The 25,590-nt window shown below is 40.2% G+C and overlaps 1 protein-coding gene across 6 annotated transcripts in view; it reads left to right on the top strand.

The window, feature by feature from the left end:
- The window catches only part of ILRUN (inflammation and lipid regulator with UBA-like and NBR1-like domains), a 91,926-nt gene that overhangs the window by 21,535 nt on the left and 44,801 nt on the right, over positions 1-25,590 (top strand). For 4 of the 6 annotated variants that reach the window (XM_045866736.3, XM_045866734.3, XM_045866735.3 and 1 more), the window contains exons 2-3: positions 13,298-13,452; positions 19,647-19,844. In XM_045866736.3, coding sequence (XP_045722692.1) covers positions 13,298-13,452; positions 19,647-19,844 — 353 coding nt within the window. Of the gene's footprint in view, positions 1-12,098; positions 12,184-13,297; positions 13,453-19,646; positions 19,845-25,590 lie in introns of all 6 variants that reach the window. The other 2 variants (XM_054505824.2, XM_054505823.2) reach the window with 2 other exon arrangements.

Below are 25,590 nucleotides of genomic sequence, written 5' to 3'. Positions count from 1 at the left end.
GTATTTATTTACAGTTTAGCCTTTAGGCACTTTGTCCTTTTTGTAGAATAAAAACCCCCCAAAGTTTCTAGTATTAGTTCTCTGACTAGGCTGCAGGATAAGACACATTTGACCACTGCTGGCTTATTGTAAGTTTCCTGTTAGGTAAACATACTTTTGAAAACCGTACTTAATTATAGATTTACCTGATCATTTCGTAACTGCTACTTAAAATTATGTCCCAAAGAAAGTTTCATGAATAACAATAAACCACAGATGTTTTGTTTATGAAGATAGCTTTGTCTGAATCACGTTTTCTGTTTGGCATTCTGGGACTTTTTGGGTATCATACATTTTCATGTCTCCTCTGGGCCGTTCTAGTTAGTATCTTCAAAAGTTTCAGTTAGCACTGAACCTAGTTATTGTTTACCTTTTCAGGAACTATTCATGACTTAAATTGGGGACCAGAAAAATGCGAGTTATTTCTAAATGTGCATCTCTCACGGGTAATTGAGTTCTTGAAAGCAGAGTTATGATGAAGGAAATGACTCAGTACCTTTTTAATTATGATCTTTCTTTAGTCTGCTTTCATATTCATAGTTTTTTCCTTTTATGATGAATATTTTCAAATAGTAAGGGAGAAAGAATAATACAACGACTAGCCAGCCATCCACAGTTTTTTGCTTTTGTAATAAATTACCACAAACTTAGTGGTTTAAAAAAATATCAACTTATTATTTTACAGTTATGAAGTTCAGAAGTCCAAAATGGGTCTTACTGGGCTAAAAACAGGGCTGTGTTCTTGCTGGAGAATCCATTTTGTTGCCTTTTCCCACTTCCAGCGGCCACGTGCATTCTTCGGCTTATGGCCTCGTTTTTTCCATCTTCAAAGCCAGCATGCTGTGTGAGTCCTTATGTGGCGATCTCCCTGGTTCTCTCTTCCAGTTCCCTCAGACCACTCTAAGAGAAGTGATTACATTGAGTTCCCCTGGATAATCCAGTATAATTTCCCCATTTTCAGGTCAGCTGATTGATTAGCAGTCTTAATTTATGTACCCTAACATTTACATGTTATGGAGAGTAGGGCATTATGGGGCTGATGAAAGTGTTCTAAAACATGGTGATGTTTTTACAATTCAGTAACTTTACTAAAAAATCATTACATTGTACAGTTGAAATGCGTGAATTTTATGCTATGTAAATTATATTTCAGTAAAGTTTTTTTTTTTTTAACTTTAGATGCTCTCTCTCTTTTTTAAGATTTTATTTATTTATTTGACAGAAGAGCGCGCACAAGCAGGGGGAGCAGCAGGCAGAGGGAGAGGGAGAAGCAGGCTTCCTGTGGAGCAGGGAGCCCAATGCCGGGCTCGATCCCAGGACCCTGGGATCATGACCTGAGCCAAAGGCAGACGCTTAACTGACTGAGCCCACCCAGGCCCTCCTAGATGCTCTCTTTGCTTTTAGAAGTCCAAATTTCTTAATGAAAAATATTGGTCCCATCCAAATTAATTTTTTTTAATTTTTTTTTTAAGATTTTATTTATTTATTTGAGACAGAGAGAATGAGAGAGACAGAGAGCACATGAGAGGGGGGAGGGTCAGAGGGAGAAGCAGGCTCCCCGCCGAGCAGGGAGCCCGATGTGGGACTCGATCCCGGGACTCCAGGATCATGACCTGAGCCGAAGGCAGTCGCTTAACCAACTGAGCCACCCAGGTGCCCTAATTTTTTTTTTAATTGTGGTAAAGTACACATACAACATACCATAGTGATCATTTTTAAGTATAGAGCTCAGTAGTGTTAAGCATGTTATATAGCCAGCCTTCAGAACTTTTTCATCTTGCAGAATTGAAACTCTATACTTGTTAAACAATAACGAGTTTTTGTTATTTCCCCCTTCCCTCAGCCCCTGCAGTTAGTCATCCTTCTACTTTCTGTTTCTATGAATCTGACTACTCTAGATACCTCATATAAGTGGAATGATAAGTACTTGTGTGTTGTTTTTGTGTGTGTGTGTGATGGTTTATTTCACTTAGCATGATGTCTTCAAAGTTCATGCAAGTTTTAGCATGTAACAGATTTTCCTTTTTAAGACTAATATTCCATTGTATGTGTATACCATTTTTATTCACCCCTTCACCTGTTGATGGACACTTGGGTTGCTTCTGCCTTTTGGCTGTTATGAATAATGCTCTGAACATTGATGTGCACATATCTCTTTGAGACTCTGCTTTCAGTTCTTTTGGATATATACCCAAATGTGAGATTACTGGATCCGAGTTAAGTTTTAATTTATCTTTCCAGTTCCTCTTCTGCCTTTTGTAACTGACTTTGTATCACACATACAGACTCTATCCCTGGACACAGTATGTAATTTTGAATTAATCGGAGCCTATTATGTTGCACGTAACAAACTCACTTCAGACTAGATAATGCTAAAGATGTGTGTGTTGGAGTAGGAGGAGGCATTTTAAGGATGTTGGTATGTTACACAGAACCCAAAGACCCGAATATGTTTGGGCTTTAGGAAAAACTGGACTTTAAAATAGCTCAGGTTTCTTTCTTTCTTTCTTTCTTTTAAATTAGGCTCCATGTCCAACGTGGGGCTTGAACTCACATCCCTGAGATCAAGGATCGCATGCTGTAATGACTGAGCCAGCCAGGTACCCCGTTAGGTTTCTTTTTATGTACTGTGTAGGTGTTTGCAGTGGTCTATCTTTGGTGAAGAAAATGACTGTCAAAAGCTCCCAGATGTGGAGTTTATAGCCCAGATACTGTGGGGAAAACTCTCAGTTCCAAATTCCGGGGTGCCCCCACCCTCATGTTAACTGTGGAATGACATCACTCTGTCCTAAGGAGTCGTATGTGGAATTGAGGGCATTGCCTAGACAAGTAACAACTAGATGCTCTCATCTCCCTCCCCAGTGGGAGATGACCCGAGGCAGTCAGGTCCGGCTATCATACTGTGACTTACTGTCAGAGGTGCCCCACCCCACCAGCTGAAGGTCTCAGGATGATAGCTGTGCTTTCCCAAGTTTGGTCTTGATTGGTCCAGATAAATATTTGCATGATCCTACAGCCTGTGGGCTGATAGATTTTTTTGTTGTTGTTATTCCTCTGCCCTCCTTCTTATAGTCCCAGTATATGAGCTTGAGAAGAAAACCAGATAAAAAGGAGAAAGGAAAAATACTGTATTTTGGTTACTAGTTTATTCCATTTATTAAACACCTTCTATATGCCAGGCACTATTCTCAGCCTGGGGGATATAAGCAGAAGAATACAGAGCATATACTGTCTTCTGTAGGCAGGAGCAGTATGATATAATGTGCAAAGCTCATGGTCCCCCGTTAACTCATTTCACTGGCAGAGGATTGAAGGCTTTAGCCTGGCTTGCCCCAAAAAGATTCCCTATGTCTAATACTCTTCAGGACCATCCTTAAGAGCAGCACAGGGGCTATAGGGGCAGGGTGGGAGATAGTTCCTTTTATGAGGGCCATGCTGCTGTAGCTTTCCCCTCCCAGGAAGATGCTACTTTTTGGACCTAGGGTTTGACTAGGAGTATAATTACAGCCTCCTGCTGATAGAACTCCTTTAAAACTGCAGTTCACTTCTCATCATCCATTTCATACGGGTTCATTCCCATTGATAACCAACTCCAGTAATATTTAGGCTTTTTAGTCTCTAAGGTTGCTGAAGAGAATAGCTGGGACCAGGTTTAATTCTCCTTGGTTTTGCTTATCTTCCTACCTCAAGGGCATGAGTGGAAAATTCTGGATTTAGAGCTTTCTCAAATCTTCTATGGAATGTCACCCCTGGATATTGCCCCCCTCCCCAGCTGCATTTCTGTCAGACAATACTTTAATGAGGGGAGGGGATGGCAGTTTGGGGGAACCCTGTGAGAAGTGTTTTGAAAGGGGCTGTCTACATTGTAGTCATTCAGGGTCTCACAGTTTCCTAGTGGCACAAAGAATTCAGTTGCTGAAATTCAGCAAAGTAATTATCTGACCATTAGAGGTTTTGGATCTTTGGCTGTATAGGCAGAAAGGGCTTTGCTTAGTCATTATATTCTTATGTGTCACATCTCCTCTCTAGGAGGCTGGATTGGGCTGGATTGTGTTTTGCAGATTGGATTGTTTTGCAAAACCTTACTGAAGTTAGCAGTCTTCTGTGAGCAATTTCTTTTTCTTGTCCAAAGCTCGTAAGGCTCCATGTAGCTTTGGAGTGCATATGGAGTGTAACCAACTGGTTTGCTATACACAAGCACTGCTGGGCTTCCCAGCCTGAGATGGGGGGAGGCCTCATTTCACTTGAACTTTGTTACACATTTTGGGTTTGTCACTTTTGCAGTACTTCTCAGTCTTTTATCAGGACTTTATTGGAGGTGAACAGAACCCTGTCAAACAAGCCCAAGTAAAAATGAGAATTAGTAAGGAGATCCTGGGAGGATGTCTTAGAACCTAAGTTAGAAATTCATTTGGGTTTCAGAAACAACCAGAACCAGGGATTTGAATGTTGTCAGGCCTCTCTCTTTCTGGCTGTTTGTGAGTTTGTGGTCTTTTTTCTCTGAAGAGCACTTTTCTGTGCCTTTTCCAGTGGGCAGAATATGGCACTAAAAGCTCCAGGTACTCAGGGAGAGATTGGTCTCGCTTTCAGCTCCAGGCCCAAAATTCTCAGGGAAAGGTTGAGATTGATTCAGCTTTGGGTCAGGTGTTCATTCCTGGACTAATCCTTTGTGGTTTGGAGCAGAGTCATTTACTAACTCGTTATGTTCTTGTCTTATTTTATATCTGCTTTCCTGGGGACAAGGAAGGTGGTTCCCAGAGAAAAGAGGCATACAGCTCTTCTTCCTCTGTGTGCCTTTGCACATTCTCTCCCTCTAACTGCTCCTTCACTCCTCCTCTAGGTGGTTAACGAGGCCATCAGTTTGATATTACCTGGTCGATGAAGCTTTCCCTCGAAGTCTAAGTTTGAATTAGGTATTTCCTCCTCTGTACTTTCACAGTCCTTGGTTATGTTTCTCCTCTGACACTTACCACATTGAGTTGTGATTAATTGTTCCCAAATATTTCTTGATAGACTTTGCATTTCCTTGTAGCAGAGACTTTGTCTTATTTATCTTTATGTTTCCAGTACCTACAGTCATGAATGAGTTAAAACTTAAATAAAATAAATGAGTAAATACTGCATACTTACTGATAGAGAGGGCAAAACTTTGTGCTTATAATGTAGTTTGATCGTTAGATAAATGTTGCTTCCTTTAGTCCTAGAAACTGGTGGGAATAGGAAATATCATTTAGGGTGATCTTGAGCCTAAGGATTACCATACTTGAGTTAAGGTGAGGTGTTCTGCATGTCTCAGCTTGTTCTCCCGCTTGATTTCCCAAATCTCAGCTTCACCATTGATTGCAGTTGCCATGTAAGTGTCACCAAGAGCTAGGGTCTTAAATAGGGCAGGATCCCACCCATACCCAAGAGTTTGTCCAGCTTTGTTTTCTCTTAAAAATGTTTGATCTTCTTCAGCATGTGGTGCTGGGACAACTGGATAACCACAGGCAAAAGAATGAAGTTAGACAACTACCTAACTCCTTATAAAAAAAAAATTAACTAAAATGAATCATTGGTCTATATAAAAGCTGAAACAGTCAAGCTAATAGAAGAAACAAAGGGATAAATCCGCATGACCTTGGATTTGGTGATCGTTTCTAATATTTGACATCAAAAGCATGAGTAGTGAAAGAAAAACTAGATAAATTGGATTTCATAAAAATTAAAGCTTTTGTGTATCAAAGGACATTATTATTATTTTTAGACATTTTATTTGAGAGAGTGCACACAAGTCGGGGCGGGGGGGGGTGGGGGAGGGAAGAGCAGAGGGAGAGGGACAAGCTGACTCCGTGCTGAGTGTGGAGGTGTGGAGCCAGACTCGGGGCTTGATCTTAACGACCCTGAGATCATGATCTGGGCCTAAATCAAGAGTTGGACACTTAACTGACTGAGCCACCCAGGTGCTCCTCAAAGGACGTTATTAAGAAAAAGAAAGACCAGCCTATTTGTAAATCATCTATATTACAAGGGTCAACTGTCCAGAATATATAAAGAACTCTTACAGGTCAACAACAGGAAGATAAACAGCTTAGTCAAAAAATGAACAAAGGATTTGAGTAGACATTTCTCTGAGGAGGATATACAAATGGCCAACAAGTACATGAAAAAATGTTTAAGGTCATTGGTCATTAAGGCAATGCAAATCAAAACCATCAGATATCACTTCACGCCTAGTAGGATAGTTATCATTGGAAAAAAAAGTGTTGGTAAGGATGTGGAGAAATAGGAACACTTGTACATTTTTGGTGGAAATGTAAAATGGTTCTGCTACTATAGAAAACAGGTGATTCTTCAAAAAGTTAAGCACAGAATTACCATATGACCTAGCAGGTTTACTCAAAGGTATATATCTAAAGAAATGAAGCCATATACTTAAACAGTTGTATACAAATGTTTGTGGCAGCATTACTCATAATAATCAAAAAGTAGAAACAACCGAAATGCCTGTCAACAGATAATGGCTAAACAAAATGTGGTGTGTACATAGCATGGGATATTATTCAGCCATAAAAAGGAATGAAATACTGATTAACATGCTACAATTTGGGATGAATCTGGAAAATACTATGCTAAGTGAAAGAAGCCAGACACAGAAGGTCATGTATTGTATGATTCCCTTTATATAAGTTACCCATAATAGGCAGAATCGAAGAGACAGAAGATTAGTAGTTGCCAGGGAATTGGGGGGGTGGAGAATAGGGAGAAGGAGGAATGAGTAATGATTACTTAATGGGTATGGGGTATTCTTAATGGGTATGAGGTGATGAAAAAGTTTTGGAGCTTGAGAGAGGTGGTGGTTGCACAACATTGTGAAAATACTAAATGCCACTGAATTAGATACTTTAGTTAATTGTATGTTATGTGAATCTCACCTCAGTTTTTTTTAAAAAAAGGAAAAATAATTTGGTCATGACTTATTAGCCAAAGGCACTTGGAAACTAAACTTCTTCAATGCCAGTGTTGAATTTGCTCTGTACTTAGAATCTGCTTTTTCCTTTTTTTTTTTTTTAAGAAACGAACAATAAGCCAATTTTATTATCTCAGATGACAAGAATGCCCAGTGTAAGATGGCTCTGGGGTTGCCAGATTTAGTTTAGTAGTTTATATCATCAAGGACACAACAATTTTTCCCTCTTTCTGATTGATCATCCTTAGCATATCAGGCATATCCTCATTAGGTCCCCTGAGGTTCCTGGTAGGTCTCTCTGTTCCCAAGATGGTTGCAGTAATTCTCAATGAATTTTCCTGACTTCCAGGGGCAGGAAAAAAGGATACCCTCTCTCTCTCTCCCTCTCTCTCTTTTTTCCATTTGCCTTTTTATTATAAACTTTTCAAATCTACAGAAAATTATGAAGAATTGTAGTGTTTACCCTTATACTTACCACCTAGATTCAACAGTGGTAAACATTTTTGTCATAATTTGTTTTCTCTGTATAAACATCTTTTTAATCATTTGAAAATTGTAGGCATCACAACCCTTCATCCTTAAATATTTCAGCGTGCTTCTTCTAAAAATAGGCATTCTCTTAAATAACCACATACTAAGATAGGAAGATAATTTACAAAAACTTATTATTAGTAAAAGATATCTAGCCTGTGTTTAAATTTCCTCAGTTCTCCCCAGATGTATCTTTTATAACCCTCTTTCATGTTTTTAAGGAATTGGGATCCAATCAAGGACTTCAAGGACCATGTATTGTGCTTGGTGGTTACGTCTCTTTAAATCTAGAACAGTGCCACCACCTTGCCTTTTCATGGCAGAATGCTTGTTCTTTACTTTCTATTTGGAAAAGGTGTAACTGCTGATGGTAGTTAGAATGATCGGTTCTAAAAAGTAATAAAATTAATGGATCAGTAAATAGGAAAAGAAGAGACAAGAAATGATCTTGGACTTGCTACGGCTCTAAGAAGTGGGTAAATGCTAGTGTAAACGTACTCTTAATGAAATTTTCCATACATTCTTTTTTCTCACAGTCTTCTCATTTTAAATAGTATCATCCATGAGTTAATTTTTAGGTTTGAAAATACTGAGCCTTCTTCAGCCCAATTCCTATTGCCTACCTGCTGTCATGTTTCTGGTTTTATGAAATTCGCAGTTTCTTCACTGTAGTCACAAGTACTTATTTTTTGACCACTCTTGTCAAAAATCTGACATTTGACATTTGATTCCTGTCCATTTGACATTTGATTCCTGTCCAGTTGATGTTGGAAAGCCCTAATAAGAACCTTTTCTATTTTGCTCATCCTTTTTCTAGTCTGGTTTTTGAGTCACTCAGAGATGATTTCAGTCACATTAGAGATTCCCGGTGGGCTTGTGGCCTTAGCAGCAGTATCATCGGCGCTCCAGAGGTGAGAGAAGCTTCTTGTGGTTCGGAATAAGTATTGCTCACAGCCAAAAGATGCTGTTGTTTGTGCTTAACTGAATCAGTTCATTATTCTGACTTCCCATTTTAATTTGTGTCCAAAATTTGGGTAGTTTTCTTTTTCTCATAAATAATTTGGATCTTTTTGAGTTTCTTGTTCAGAGAATGGAGAGAGAAGGTATCTAATCTTCCTGAGAATCTGAGCTAATTCTTGGTCTTCTGACATTCCCTCTTTAATTCTGATTTCCTGATTTTCTTAACTCTTTTCTACCCCCAATTTTTGGGTGATGTTCCTGATTGTATATTCAGCAGATAGAAGGTTTTTCTTTATAAGATCAGTAATCTGACCTGTATATGTATACATAGTGCAGAAATAAATGTTCTGTGTTTGTGAATTTTTGCAAGATTAGATACTTCGCCATTTTCAGTAGTTCAACTGAAGGGGGGAGGATTACAACTAATTTGTTTAAAGAATTTGTGATGGTGGGGGCACCTGGGTGGCTCAGTTGGTTAAGTATCCAACTCTTGATTTTGAGTCAGGTTATGATTTCAGGGTTGTGAGATCGAGCTCCGAGCCAGGCCCTGTGCTCAGGGAGCAGTCTGCTTGAGATTCTCTCCTTCTCCCTCTGCCTCCCTCCCCCTCAGATGCATGTGTCCTCACACGCTCTCTTGCTCTCACTCTCTCTCAAATAAATAAAATTTTTTTTTAATCTTTTTTTTTAAAAGATTTTATTTTTTTGACAGAGAGAGACATAGCAAGAGCAGGAACACAAGCAGGGGGAGTGGGAGAGGGAGAAGCAGGCTTCCTGCAGAGCAGGGAGCCCGATGTGGGACTTGATCCCAGGACCCTGGGATCATGACCTGAGCTGAAGGCAGACGCTTAACGACTGAGCCACCCAGGCTCCCTCAAATAAAATCTTAAAAAAAGAATTCATGCTGGTAATTACTATGTTCTTAAGAAAATCAGGTGTTCAGAATGTTATTAGATAATTGGAAAGTTCTGGGTAAGCTGAAAGTTTTATGCCTTTGAATAAATCCTCCTAATTGATGGTCTAGCATGTGGCAAATTATTTACCTGTCAGTGCATTTGTGGCCTCCTCTATAAAATTAATGTTCGACAGTATTGCTTCTGAGTTACAAAATTGCATTTCATTAGGGAACACATATCAACATCACCAAATTCTTCTACTCTCAATCAGGTTCACCTGATTATCAGTGCATTTGAAACTGTTGTGCACCAAGCCCATTTTTTTCACTCAAGTAGGAAAAGCTGCCTTGGACTGATAACCTCAGTGTGAGAGACAGTTGGAGTTACCCTTTTTGAATGTCCCTAGCTTGCTGAAGTCTGCTGGACTATAAGCTGTGTAAAGGTAGGGGCCTTGCCCATCTTGCCATCTGTTCTATCCCTAGTCTCAGGTTGAGTGCCTAGCACATGGATAAGTGCTCATTATTAGTTAAATATTGGTTGAATGCCAACCCTAAGGCATTCACACACATTGTCTGATACAGTCTTCACAGCCAACCTTATCATTGCCAACTTTGTAATATAAAATATAAACCAGCCTTCTGATACAACAAACTCAGTTTTGTAGCTGAGTAAGCTGACGTAGATGCATAGCCACTTGTTCAAAGCCCCTCAGCCAGGCGTAGGCGCTGCCTCCAAACAAAGCCATTCTAAATTTTACCATTTTAACCACTTTGCAGTGTACAGTTCTGTGGCTTTAAGCATATTCATAGCCATCACCATCGTCTTGGCCCCTGCTTTTTTCCTCAGTTACACTGCCTGCCTTTGTTCTTCAGGGTGCTTTTGGTTTAATCTGAAATCAGATTAAAAACTTTTTTTGAGCAAAAACATTGGAGGAACCTGGAAGTTTAAACTTTCAGACTGGGCTGAATACAGAGTCCATGTTCTTCCTTTTCCCATTTCCTCAGCCAGTTCCTTGTCATGTAGAATTTCTTGTTGGCTAATAATAGCTGAGTATGTTGATTTGAACGGGAATACATGCTCTCATATCTCCTTGTTCTCACACTGAATTGGAGCTGTTTGGTCTATTTCTGCCGTTGCTTGGCCCAGTAAGGCAGTGATCTAAGTGGTCCAAGCGCCAAGAAGCTGTGTACCCACATTTTAAGATGTGTACCTCCCGAATGGGTTAGAGCACCACTGGGCTAAGTCCACTCTTGGCCTTGTACTTGGGAAATTAATTTGCTTTGTCATCCTCCACTCCTGCTTCCTGCCAGGAGTCCAGTTCACTACTTTCGGTTTCACTTTGGGCTTTAAAAGTGTTTCTTACTCTTTCTGTGGCTGGATTACCTATATAATACAGGTACAAATAAATAGTTTTGTTGGCTTGGCTTTGGGATGAGTTGGACTGTGTGAAACAAGATTTGAGGTGGCCAGATCTGTCTAAGTAGGATAGCTGAACGTGTTCATGTTTCTACTGCAGTGGTCTTGAGTCCTTTCTGATATCAGGCAGAGCCAAGTGGTGAAATATGACACATGCTGGGGATGAGAATTGGCAATTGTCCTGAGTGCACAAATAGTTTCTTCCCTCCCAAGCATATTTTACAGCCAAGTGAACAGAAAACAATTTAGCAGGCTACTTGCTGGAGTTCCTGCGGCAGAAAAATTATCTTTATAAAAGGGTGGACACACAGCTTTTACAAAAAGTTTTCAGAAGAACAAAATACAAACTAGCCTTACTTTTCTTTTCCTCATTTTGTCCCTAATTCCTAAGTGTAAGGCTGATTCCGGATACACTCCTAGGGCCTGTTTGTGGGTGGTTAGAGGCTGGGCGTCCCCAAGTTTGACCAGCCACATATTATTCATTTTGGATCACAGTCAGCTAGAGAAGGAAGTTGCTGGGAAGACTGAAGTCCAAGCCTTCCTATTGAATGGTCAAGCAAATAGGCAGTTTGGCCCCTGGCCCAGCTCTGCTCCATGTCAGTTTTATCCAGCACACATACACCACGCAGGCAGTTGGTGGTGGTGTAATTCCAGCCACTACTGACTAATAGGACAGGCCACCGTTGCGTGAGGCTTGACCTGAGGCAGCTGCTCTGAATATAGCCCTCCTTTGTGGCAGCTGCAACACCTGGGCTGCAGGCAGGCCCCCGGCAGGAAAGTATTTGCTGTTAATAGTATGTCTGTGGCACAGTTATATACCGTCACAGCTTGTTTCCTGCTATGTTTATGCATAATTAAAAACAACCCACTGGATCCATTGGCTTATGGTTGGGTTATGTTTAGAAAAATGCAGCTTGTGTTGTTGTCCACTGTGGGGACTAGAGCTGATGTCACTAGTTTAAGTAAGACCTTAAGAGGAGCAGTTACTGTAATTCCTAGCAATTTCTTTGATCTCTCTAATGAACACAGCTTGCTTAAACCCCTTAGTGGCCTTTGGTTTCTGGCATGGCTGAACGCGCTGTCAATCATGTGTTTCAGTTCAATTAGGGACTCTTGTTTGTGTGCTTGGTAGTTCCTTCTGACATAAGGGGGTTTATGAGTAATTAAAAAGAACACCATCATTTACAAAATGGTGCTTCCAAAACAGAAACTACAAATGGCTCCTAAACATGTAAAAGATACTTAACCTTTTGTGTAACAAGAGAAAACCATTTTAAGGCCTCACTGAGATCTTATTTTTAACCTATCAGATTGACACAAATCCAAAACTTTGGAGGAACACTGTTGATGAGCAAATGGGGAAATAGACACTCTCATACATTCTTGGTGGGAGCAGTAAGTGTACAACTTTATTTTTATTTTTACTTTTTTTTTAAAAGATTTTATTTATTTGACAGAGAGAGAAATAGCAAGAGCAGGAGCACAAGCAGGGGGAGTGGGAGAGGGAGAAGCAGGCTTGCCAAGCAGGGAGCCCAATGCGGGGCTCGATCCCAGGACCCTGGGATCATGACCTGAGCCGAAGATAGACGCTCAACGACTGAGCCACCCAGTGTACAACTTTATTGAGGGAAGTTTAGAATATATCTGTTGAAACCACAAATCTATACCCTTCGGCCCAGCAGTAGTATCACTTAAAGGAATTTATCCTACAGATAGACTTGCATGTATATAAAAACAATGTTTGCTTAAGCTTATTTATGGAAGAATTAAAGGTTGGAAACAAGCTCAGAAGTGGACTGGTTACATAAATAATGATGTATCTGTACAATGGATACAGCTATAAAAAACAAGATATTCATTATGTACTGACATAGGAATGTCTTCATGGGAATAAAGCAAAGGGCAGTGTATAATATGCCAATAATTGTGTAAAAGGGGGAGAAATAAGAGTATATATTATTTGCTTGTATGTGCATAAGGAAGTTCTGGAAAGATTGAAGAAAGTAATATGAGCAGTTACGTGTGTGTGTATGTGTGTGTATAGGAAAGAAGAGATAAGATCGCTATTTTTCACTGTACAAAACTTTTGAACCATCTGCATGTGTTGCCTTTTCAAAAAATTAAATAATTAGAATGTCTTCTAAAATAGAGTTTTTTTGAATTCCAATCATGGTTGTAGAAGAGCACTCTTTTAATTGACTTCCTTACCCAAACTTGCTATCCCTGTGGGTAAGATGGAGATTACCTCATCTTGTTGCTGATGGTGCTCATGTTTCTTACTTTTTATGTGGGCACTTGGGAGGAAAGTGATGCACAAGTTTGTTGGTCTTGGTGTTTTTCTTATTGTTCCTCAGGCAGAACCAGTGGCTCTAAAAATTTATATATCATGAGCCTAAGGTTCTATACCAAACCCTAAGAAACAGGCTTTTTCCATTTGTTTTGAGAATCAAGATAATAGACTCTGGACAGGACTAAAGTAAAATCTTTTGCCTTTTCTTTTTGTTTGTAGGAACCTACAAGCAGCAATTGGCGCCTATTACGACTTTGAGAGCCCAAACATCAGTGTACCCTCTATGTCGTTTGTTGAAGATGTCACCATAGGAGAAGGGGAGTCGATACCTCCTGATACTCAGTTTATAAAGACATGGCGGATCCAGAATTCTGGTAAATGATAATGGGCAGTTCTTCATTGCCCAGTTTTCTTTGTTTAGTAGTTAAAAGAAACAAGGAAATGTTTTAGCTTAAGTTATATGCTTTTGTAACTGAGCTTTTTCTTATACATGATGTAGTACTATTTTTTTTTTTAAGATTTATTTGAGAGAGAGAAAGCATGAGGTTGGGGATGAGGGGCAGAGGGAGAAGCAGTCTCCCCACTGAGCAAGGAGCCCCACATGGGGCTTGATCCCAGGACCCTGGGATCATGACCTGAGCCGAAGGCAGATGCTTAACTGACTGAGCCACCCAGGCTCCCTGATGTAGTACTTTTTTGTACTGGTGTGATGACCAAACATCAGTGAAATGTCCCCTGCCCTAGATCAGGAAAAATAATTTAGATTTTTTTTTTTAAATTTAGGTCTTGATGGCCTCTAAACAATTCAATATTCATTTGATACCAGGAACTAGGCCTGTGTGTGGTGGTGGTGGTATTATCCCCACCTGTACAGTTCTACTCCATCATTTTAATTCTGCTCTAATTAATCTTCCAGTTCTTTCCAGCAGGCTAGAGGAGGTACATCCTTGAATAGAACAAGGTGGTTAGAAAGAGCTGTGAGCATCTGCTCTTTTGAAAGCTCTTTTCTTTGTAGCTACAAGGATGATTCTTTATGAAATTTCATTGAGATATCTCTCTGAAATGTTAATACCACTTTGAAAAATAGGGTAAGAAATGCGGGGATTTGCTCAAAATGGGAAAGATGGAAAGATCGAGAAATTTTTTTGAGGCATTGTTGTAATGTACTGCTGACTTTAAGAAAAATGAAAAATAAGTTAGTGATAGTTCTTTGAAAAAAGGATCTGAATATGTGTCTGGTAACAGTTCATTATTACCTTTTGCTTGTTAAATTCTTTTCTAATGACTTTTTTAATTTGAGTGGGTTTAGAATTGCTTGTTTCATGCAGTAATTATTCATGCTTCTGACTAGGTCAGGATGCTTTAACTTCCTTGTTACCGAGGACTTAACAGAGAAATTCTGAGAGATGAGAAACTAGGCAGAAGGCGTATTTAGCTAAAAATCTATGCGTGTGGGGGAACCCTGTCTAGCAGGGTGATCTGATGTGAGGTGATGTAAAACTCTCAGGGTTCAAATAAACCTGTAAAAATGACCTTTTATTGACTATGTACTTTTCAATTCTTTGTACTTTAGTTTTTTTATGATGGGGAAAGACTGGCTAAGCTAGCTGTTTATATAGTAATGAATGTACGAAATTGTTATTCTTAGTTTTTCTGACTTATTTAAAAGTAACTCTCCCTTGGATGAAAGTTCAGTGTGTCACTGAGGAAATGCCTATAATCTGGATTGACCCATGGTAGTAGATGACTGGAGACATTCATGGCTTTATAAAATTTTCATTAGCTTCTTTTCCCTTTTGATTGTAACGGTGTGGGGCATTGTTAGTTTGAGAGACACTTGGTAATATGGGAAAATAGCCATGTTTTCTGTTTTTCTTGAAATTCTTTTTTTTTCAAAGCTTAATTATATTTCTTTCCTTTTTGGGGGGCCTGATTTCTTTCTCACTTTTCTTAATGTTGTGGGCTTTTAAAAATATTAAAACAATCTCTTTCTTTTAAAGATTTTAGAATTTATTTGAGAGAGTGTGCAAGAGTGAGCACACATGGGGAGGGACAGAGGGAGAGGGAGAGAATCCCAAGCAGACTCTGCACTCTGCAGAGCCCAGATGGATGTGGGACTCGATCCCATAATCCAAGATCATGACCTGAGTCGAAATCAAGAGTCAGATGCTTAACTGACTGAGCCACCCAGCCGCCCCTAAAACAGTCTCTTTAGTTCAGCTTCTGTTCATCATGTGTTTTCTCTCAATTACTAAAACCTGCTAAGTTGCTGATCAAAACTGCTTTTGAAACTTACACATGAATTCAATTTTATTTAGTTAAAAAAATTAAGACCCTGTTTATTTATAGCGAAAACACTGAAAATGGTCTGGCTTTCTGTGAATTCTTTATATTTTAAATATTAAAAGTTCTTAGAGTACCGCTGAAATATTTGAGATAGCAGAAACCATTTTGTATGTCAGAAATCTTCTTGATACATCCGTTCACTCACCAGACAGTTCTTGAGTTAATGGAGGATTGCGAGGGATTGGTATAAAATGGCTAAATGTCAGATCAGAACCCCAAAGAGCCTACCTTTCTTTCACCTTGGAGAAAATCTGTATTGGTGGGGCTGGCTGCTTTTTCCACTTGCTTTTGCGTGGTAACTCCAGTTTAAGACAGCCTCTGGATCTGCAGTCTCTCTTCCTGTGAAAGGCCATTCTTGTGCCTGAACACTTCTTGAAAAGAGTTCGGCAACAATTGGCTGGAGATTTTACCCTTCAGGTTACTTTGAACACATGGATTTTTTATCCTTTTGGAAATTGTTCATCCATTTTTAAATAGTTTTGTATCTGTAAGCTACATGCTCTCGATTTGATTAAGGAGAACCTGGCCTTCCATAACGAAGTAATAGTTATGTTATTAAAGAGAAAGAGGGAAAGCATGCATGTGTACTGGTTCTTTGGCATCATTCTAATCTGGCCTGAGTTCTTTCTGGAAATAGAGTAACACCGAAATATGGCAGGCCTTAGCTGTTTCTCCTCTGGCTCTTTTACTCTCATTCATAACCTTCTCTTAAGAGATGAGTGCTCACTGAAATAGTTTCATAAATAATTTTCATGGTATTTCTCTGCTGTCATGTTTTAGGCATGCCAGGCATTTGAATATACAACAGATGAGATTGGTAGGAACTGCATATAGCTGTCCCAGCAGTTTCCCCAAAGAAGATAAATGTGTCACACATTGTTTAAAATTCAGCTTTTAAGACCATGGTAAAACGGAAGTCAGACATTTAATGACATAGATGCAGAATCCCAGGATCCAAACTTTTGGCACTTTATAAGTTTTAGAAGCTTGGGAAACTTGAACAGGAAACCTTACAATTAAAATTGAAAGTAAAAATTTGAAACTGCCCCTCCAAGGTGAAAACGGACAATTTCCCTCAGCTTCTCAGTTGTTACAACTATGCTCTGTTGTCCAACCATAGTGAATGTAAAGCCGAGCAGGTTATGATAACGCTGGCATTTCTTGGACTTTGGTGAAGTAGTTGTGATTGTCATGTGAGAAAGTGGCTTCACAGTCAACTTTATTTTTTGTGAACATAAAGCAGAGTTGAGAAAACTTGAAAAAGAACAACTGTTTCCTCCATTTTTCTTTTGGCTCCTTAAAATAGTTAATTTCTGCCTTTCTCTTCAGCACGACTATAGAGAAGGTAATTCTGCTTCATCCATTCAGCAAATTTTGTTATATTCCAGTCACTTTACAGCAGGTACGGGAAGAAAATAGTGACAAGATCAATGAAGGTCCCTTTTTTTGTCTGCAGCTTAATTGAAATGCAGTCTCCAAACTTCTAGGGATTAAAAAGAACAGGGGCTCTTCATCGAGGTTCTTCCTCATCAATCTTTGAATGTTCCTTACTATCTCCCAACTATTTCTGTAATGACTTACACCTAGTAAGTCCAGGCTTTCTGGAACTGATGGACTTTTATTTCATTTTTGTCATGTTCTCTATCATCTCAAAATTGCCATATGTCAGGGTTTTTTTGCTTTGTTCTGTTTTTACTTTTTTTTTTTTTAAAGATTTTTTATTTTATTTATTTGATAGAGAGAGAGACAGCGAGAGAGGGAACACAAGCAGGGGGAGTGGGAGTGGGAGAGGGAGAAGCAGGCTTCCCGCCGAGCAGGGAGCCCGATGTGGGACTCGATCCCAGGACCCTGGGATCATGACCTGAGCCGAAGGCAGACGCTTAACGACTGAGCCACCCAGGCGCCCCTACTTTTTTTTTTAATAAAATTATATTCCATGATAATTGGAGAATCACAGCCTTGATCATATGTGTGCTTGTGATACTTGGAAAGTCATAAAACACAGATTAGTCTTTCTTTTCTTCTAAATGTATCTGTCCCCCAGTAAGCCAGTTTGTAACTGAGACTTAATTTGAGGCCCTGTTGTACTAATACTTCTCAAATCCAGATTTTAGGTATGCTGGTGGTCCATACAGCTCAGCGGTATTTACCTTCCTTCTGTATTAAGAACTGGTATCTTGGACCTTCTTAGAGTTGCCGGACTTACTAGGCTGTAAGAACTAAATGTCGTAGTGAACTCTTGGTAACTCTCAGAAAGTGAATGATTGGTTCTTCACTTTACAGCAAATTAACACTTTAGAGTTGATGATGGATAATTCATGCAATTTTTTCTCCAACAAGCTCCCCAGGCACCACATGAATAGAGTGTCTGTAGTAAAAAAGATCAGGACCTTAGCTGCCTAATTTTTAATCACTTAATGTTTACCAATTAACTCAGTGTCTCTGGAGCACAGCAGCACCCCTTCTTCTGCAGAGCGGGGAGCTCTGACCATCTCGGCTACTTGTGGTTGTGTGCTCGGGACAGCCAGCCACACATTTCTCACACCCAGGCAGTCTTCCTTTTCCTTAGTTTCTTAGAAGTTCAAAAACAGACACCAACAGATGTTTCATACCAACAGATGTTGTCTTGTTACAGGTGTTGTGTGTATGTGTGTTTGAAAGAACAATTGTGAATTCAGCCCCAGCACAGCAGTTGAATTTTCCTCTTGGATCTTGGTCTCTAAAGAGACTGACATTTTCCAAGGTGCTCCATGCCAGTTGCTGCTGTTCTTGACCTCAGACTGATAGGCTTTTGCCAAGCCCGTGGGCCCCAGAAATGCCAGACAACATACAGGTATTGTCAGGGTATCCCCCACAAGCTTTCCACCTGCAGCAGTTGCCCTTTATGGTGTTAACTTTGGATGGCACTTTGCTGGCAGGTGTGTTTTTAAGAGGGTCCGACAAAACATTGTGCCCACTGCTTCATCTGCTACCCCTTAAATCCTAGGAGCCCCAGAGTGTGCCGTCCAGGATGGGGCTGCAGTCTCAGCAGTAGAGCTGTGGCTGCCTTTCTCTCTGGTTCCCTTGGCAATAGTACGTCCTCAGGTATATCAAAACCAATCTGGCACTTCGAGAACAAGATACTAATGCGTCCTAGAGTACTCTCAGGAGATCAGTTTCAAGCGTGCTTTGTCCTGGGAGTCCTGCCATGTCCACCTTTTCACGGTGATTAATTTTTATAATGTATAATGTATATATCCCCCCAAAAGATACAGAGGTTTCTGTCTACAGTAAAAAGGAGTATACTGGAGAGACTTCACTGGAAAGATGACCTAGAGGCCCTGAGTGGCCCTATGACTTGTCAGAACGAGTCAATATATGGATTGCTCGTTTTGAATTAGTTTACATAAAACTAGGTACGCAGGAGGAGGTACCCAAATAAGATCTTTATCACCTCCAAAGGAGGAAAGACATTCCTGCCAATGCCTTGTCCCTATATTGCCATTCCTATCCTTTATACACGTACCTCTGGCTGATGTCATCACCTCTGAGACCACAGTTCAGTGTGCTGTTAGCAGGGGAGTTCATGCCCCTGTTCCTACTTTCCCCACTATTGTTTGAACCTGAAAATGAAACTTTCACTTGACTCCTCTGTCTCGTATTTGCAGAATCTCTTGTACTTTGGTCTTTTCATAGTTAAGGATTCCAGAAGGAAAAGTTGTGTATCAGGGAAAAAGTTTTAAAATGAAAGTAATATAGAAATTATTCCTCACGTGTTTCATCTGCTTGCCTTGATAGAAAAACCAGGGGCAATCGCATGTATTTTTACTTAGAATGTCAGCTTAAAAAGTTCCAGTGAAAATGGACATGTGTTACCTCTTAGTGAAGAAAGCAGCCCTCCAAAGATGTGGGTCTGTGCTTCATTTCCACGCCTCTTCGTGGACATCATTCTTAGATTCTACGGATTCAGTGTGATGTGTGGGGTCCCCTGAAACACATCTTCTTGCTTGCCTTGCTTTGGTCATATGTGCCTTATCTTAGGGATAGACAGTTGGTCAGAGGTTGTTAACTCTGATAATTCCTTCTGGTCAGTCTTGTGACATTATATAGCTCAAGGATATGTGGCTAGGTTCACGTATGTGCCAAAGACAGAGAAAGCGGCCTCTTCTACAGTTTTGTAATGAACTGCACCCAGCCTAGGACCACTAATTGCCTAACATTTTTTTCTTTTGCTTGAACTCAGGGGCAGAGGCCTGGCCTCCAGGGGTTTGTCTTAAATATGTCGGGGGAGACCAGTTTGGACATGTGAACATGGTGATGGTGAGATCGCTAGAGCCCCAAGAGATTGCAGATGTCAGCGTCCAGATGTGCAGCCCCAGCAGAGCAGGAATGTATCAGGGACAGTGGCGGATGTGCACTGCTACAGGACTCTACTATGGAGGTGAGTATGTCCTTGTGCAGCCCAGGGTGAAGGAATTAAGGTAACATCTTACAGCATTCCCGGTGTTGCTCACAGAGCCTGTCAAATTACGTAACAAGGCGTGGCCTCTTTTAAACAGTCACCCCGAGCAGGTAAATGACTCGAATTTAATGACCATCTAATTGGTTCAGTCTAGTTCTCTCCCTTTTCCACTGGCAGTTTAGTTAAAGTTTAGTGAAGTGTGTGAGAGATCTGTATCTTGCATTCTAAACAGTGATTTTGTAGTGCTGCTCTTTTTATTATATAATCTAGTAGATGCTGTAAGAATATTGAAGGCAGTCCTTGTTCTCAGAGTCTCTAGATGTAAGTCCTATAAAAAAAGAAAACGCACAAAATGTGCGTACTTCTCCCAGCCAGACAACCCGTCAACACCTTTCTCCTCTTTGTTGCCATACTTTTTGAGCAGAGTGAGCTACACTGCCTCTTCTTCCCTTTTTTCATTTGTTCTTCAACCCAGTTTATTCTTTACCCACTCCAGAGAAATGAAAATCAGAGACTACCCAGTTTCCAAATCCAGCAGCCACTTAGTCTTCGTACTAACTGACCCTCTGTCATTGGGCACCATACTCCAAATGTGTTCTGAACTGTGTACCTTCCTAGACTCACATGATAGCTGTCTTGTTTCTCCTCCTCTGAGTGATCTTTCTCTGTCTCTGTCTAGTCTCCTCTTTGCCCCGGGATTGCTAGATTCTGAGCTGGGTCCTGTCCGTGCTCCGTGACCTCACCCATCCACATAGGTTCAGCTGTCACCAGTACGGTGCGTGGTAATGTTCAAATTCGTATCTGTGGCTACAAACTCTCTTTGGAGCTCCAAACCTGTGTTTTAACTGCTTATGGACAGAACACTTGGACATCCTGTAGATGTCTGAATCTTAATGTCTCTCAGGCAAAACTTAACATTCTTCTCATCAGCACCCCACTGAGGTGATCAGGCAGGAGCCTTGGAGTCATATTTTGTTCAGTCTTAAAACTGTTCTTCATCATAAACCAGTTCCTGTTGTTTCCACTATATCCCGTGTCCTGGTAATCCAAAGAAAAGTAAATAGTAAATAGTTCCAGCCTTGTGGGAACCCTTAACTGGACTCAAGGCCAGTGGGGCCTTTTGGAGTGATTTCAAGGGGTCCTGGAATTAATGTTCTTCTATATGTTTTTGCAGCCAATGGAAACTTTGCGTATTTTTATAGCCTTGAAAAATTTTAATGTTAGAAAGGGTGTCTCATAGTGCTTATATGACATCATTCTTTGCCTAAAACCTTCATGCCTACTGTACTGAAGCCCAATTCCTTGGCATGGGGCTTAAAGCTCCTCACGATCTGGCCTCGTTTTCACTTTTATCATCAGTCTCCTCTTTACTCCCCCACAGCCGGTCCCCAAAGACACCACATGCTTTCACTTCACCATGCCTTTGCTTGTGTTGTTCCTATTGCCAGAAATATCTTTTCTTTCCAGTAAACTCCTGCTCATCTTCAGGGCCATGATGAAGTCACCATTCCTCCTTCCCCTCCTTGTTTACTCTCCTCACGACCCCATGGAAATTTATCCCTCCTTTTTTCATTAATATTATGCACGGGCATACGTATTATACTTCACACATTGTATTTTAGGTGTTTGTTTACTTACCCTTCTCTCCTGCTAGACTGTGAACTATTTGTTGAATGACAAACGAATGTGCAGTCATGTATCAGAATGCAGAAATGATTTGTCCCTTCCCTTCTGGACTCTCCTTTTCAGGCCACTTTTTTTTTTTTTTTTTAATATATAATGTATTATTTGTTTCAGGAGCATAGGTCTGATTCATCAGTCTTATATAATACCCAGTGCTCATTACAGCACATACCCTCCCCATTGTCCATCACCCAGTTACCCTATCCCCCCATGCCTCTCCCCTCCAGCAACCCTCAGTTTGTTTCCTGAGATTGAGTCTCTTATTGTTTGTCTCCCTCTCTGATTTTGTCTTGTTTCATTTTTTTTTCTCTTTCCCTATGATCCTCTGCCTTGTTTCTTAAATTCCACATATTAGTGAGATCATACGATAATTGTCTTTCTCTTGATTGACTTATTTCACTTAGCATAATACCCTCTAGTTCCATCCACAGTCTCATTGCAAAGGGCAAGATTTCATCCTTTCTGATGGCTGAGGAATAGTCCATTGTCTACATATACCACATCTTTATCCATTCATCTGTCGATGGACATCTGGGCTCTTCCCATAGTTTGGCTATTGTGGACATTGGGGTGCAGAAACCCTTCGGATCACTGCATTTGTATCTTTGGTGTATATACCCAGTAGTGTAATTGCTGGGTCATAGGGTAGCTCTATTTTCAACTTTTTGAGGAACCCCCATGCTGTTTTCCAGAACAGGCCACTCCTTCTAATAACTTTTGTATCTGCACAGTTGGAAGTACAGTTGACCCTTGAACAACATGGGGGGTTAGGGGTGCTGCACAGTTGAAAATCCATGTATAACTTTTGACTCCCCAAAAACTTTACTAATAGCCTTGTTGACCAGAAACCTTACCAATAACATTAACAGTTAATTAACGCATATTTTGTAGTTATATGTATTATATACTGTGTTCCTTTTCTTTTTTTTAAAGATTTTATTTATTTATTTGAGACAGAATGAGAGAGAGAGAGAGAGAGCACATGAGAGGGGGGAGGGTCAGAGGGAGAAGCAGACTCCCTGCCGAGCAGGGAGCCCGATGCGGGACTTGATCCAGGGACTCCAGGATCATGACCTGAGCCGAAGGCAGTCGCTTAACCAACTGAGCCACCCAGGCGCCCCTATATATACTGTGTTCTTACAGTAAAGTAAGCTAGAGAAAAAATGTTATTCAGAAAATTGAGAGAAAATACATTTACAGTACTGTCTTGTATTTATTTAAAAAAAAAAAAATCCACATATAAGTGGACCTGTGAAGTTCAAACCCACGTTGTTCAAAGGTCAACTAGTTACTTCCACTGCTGAGCTCCCATTGCATTTTCTTCTTTTTCTTTCCCCCATTGCATTTTCTCTGCACCTCTCACTCCTTGCCTCTCTTTGGCACCTTACCTCTTTCTACCCAGTTATTTGACGAATGTCTGATACACCTTTAAAACTTAAGGTGATACATGTCTTGTTTATCTTTGTAACTTCAAAAAGCTGAGCCCAGTGCAAAGTGGAGATTTTTTTAAATGAATGTCAGTGTTTTTAAGGGAGGGGCATGACCACATACGTGACTTTAAAAAAAAAAATCCCTTTGATGCAAAAATATTGCTTCTTACTGTTTTCTAGAGTTTGAGAGCTCTGGTCATGTGCGCGCACACGTGTGTGTGTGTTTCAGTGTTAAGATCAATATAATTATCACTATATGGGCCATTAAAATTTATACTTGTAACATCCCCCTCCAAGTCTAGAAGTACGTAGAGTATAAAATATACTAGCTTTGGAGGCAATAAAGAATTTAAAGCCTTGGTTATATAATCTGTGAGTCGTTTCTCAGGATTTTGTGAAATCTAACACCTTCAAGAGATCTTAATAATTGATCTGGTTCCATGATTTTCAAAGCATTTTTTTTTAAATCAGTAGAAACCTTTCCTTTATAAGAGCATATATGAATGCCCCCTCAAAAAAAGGGAAAACCTAAAAATGAAACTGGTTTTGTTGAATTGGGAGCCTCCTTAACCTGTGTTGCCTGCTCTGATGACCTCTAGTGCTGTGTGGTGCAGTTTGCAAACAGTTCATCTTCTCTAGTAAAGAATTTAATTCCATTGTACAAACTACTAATTTCATTGAATCCAGATTACTCTTGATTATAACACATCCTGATAGCAGAGATGGTAAATTGCTGGCAGAATCCGAATATAGTATACATAAAACCACAACTATGAACATGTAAAAGAAAATAAGCTGCCTTCTTAACTGTGATTGGCTCTTCTCAGTTTTTCTATGAAGTATCACCTTGCAAGCTCATAAAGTGTGGTGTAGTGGGAAGAGTTTGGAAAGTAGGCTTAGGTTGCCTGGGCACAAATTTGGACAAGTTAGGTAACTACTCTGTGTCTCACCTTTCTGTCTTAACAACAAAGCTTGTTTCTTTTGTTTTTGGTGGGTGGTCTCCTCTACAGTCTTTAGATGGTCTTCTGTAGAAAGAATCATTTTCTTTATTTTTACACTTATGTTTCAGTTCATTTCTGTTCCTCAAAAGGAATTTTTGTTGTATTTAATAATTTATAAAGTGGGTCCCCTTCCCCCATTTTAAATTGGTGTGCCCTCTCAGAGTATCTCAGGAGAAGTGCTCTTGGCATCTTGTGTGGACAGTTCTCCATTATGTGGGGCATGTGTATATGACCCTTGGCCCTCTCTCACTAAATACTTTAGCTTCTATATTCATCTTTACTGGCAACTCTCTTCTTCCACCACACGTTTCTAACCACCTTGGTTAAATACCACTAAGTATCTGATTCCTGGCAGATTTATTTTCAAGCCCAAACATTTTCTTTTATCTTCTTTTTTAGACTTTTGCTTCTTAGGTAAAAGCTACCTGTTATCTAATATCTGCTGTATGTCAGGCACTGTATTGGTCTTTGTACATATAAATTACCTTTTATAAAGGAAGTATTGGCTATATTTTATGGATGAGGAAACTGAAGACCAGAGATAATTAATAATTTGTCTAGGGTTCAGTAAAAGTTAAAAATTCACTATAAATTATTATAAATTAAGAAAAGTAGTTTTATGACCTTTGTGATTAATTTGGCCCTCACTACTACATGGGGCTTACAAGGAAACTTTGGCTCCAGGGTATGGATACTTGTCAGGGCTTAGGGAGGGTAGGGTATATAGTCCCCAGGTCTTCTCTACATTTCCATAGTAAGTTAGGAATGAAGTGGGGTTAATATTGGTGAGGCGACTCTTAGGTAGTTGGGTAAATATCAGTGTTCCACAAGGAGTTCCTGCCTGCTTGGAGGTGCACACTTCGTAAGAACACTTAGGACCCTTGACTCTTGGGAAGCAGTAAGCAGCATGCGTATCACCATTTTAGTCTTGATACCAACAATAACATGCCTCCTCTCTTCCTATAATAGAGTACACCCTTCCAGAATTCCATAGGAAAGATTTACCCCTGCACTGCGATAGTTCCTTCTAAGTCAGAGGCATTCTGGTTGTGAAGTAAGCTAAGATGAAATGATAGTGTGGTCATCACGTGCTGATGAAGGTTTCTCCCACTTGAAGTAGCTCTTCTTGTTCTTCTTAATAGTTCTTCTTCTTAATAGTTCTTAATAGCTCTTCTTAATAGTTCACATGGGTCCCTAGGAACATTGCATATGTACATTAAATACACATTGTTCGTTTAGTTTCTCAGAGGTTAGAAATGGAACTTTCCTTATATATATATATTTTAAAGATTTTATTTGACAGAGAGAGACATAGTGAGAGAGGGAACACAAGCAGGGGCGTGGGAGAGGGAGAAGCAGGCTTCCCGTGGAGCAGGGACCCCGATGTGGGGCTCAATCCCAGGACCCTGGGGATCATGACCTGAGCTGAAGGCAGACGCTTAACGACTGAGCCACCCAGGCGCCCTCCTTATATATTTAAGATTTATTTATTTTAGATAGAGAGGACGGGTGCATGGGGGGGTGGCTGGCAGGGGAAGAGGAAGAGAGAGAATCTCAAGCAGACTCCCTGTCAAGCAGGGAGCCCGATGCGGGGGCTCGATCTCACAACCC

Source organism: Mirounga angustirostris, unplaced genomic scaffold (assembly GCF_029215605.1).
Source record: "Mirounga angustirostris isolate CCGP_5_RB_7025 unplaced genomic scaffold, mMirAng1.0.hap1 SCAF_8, whole genome shotgun sequence".
NCBI lineage: Eukaryota > Metazoa > Chordata > Mammalia > Carnivora > Phocidae > Mirounga > Mirounga angustirostris.
This window is presented reverse-complemented; position numbering and strand designations above follow the sequence as displayed.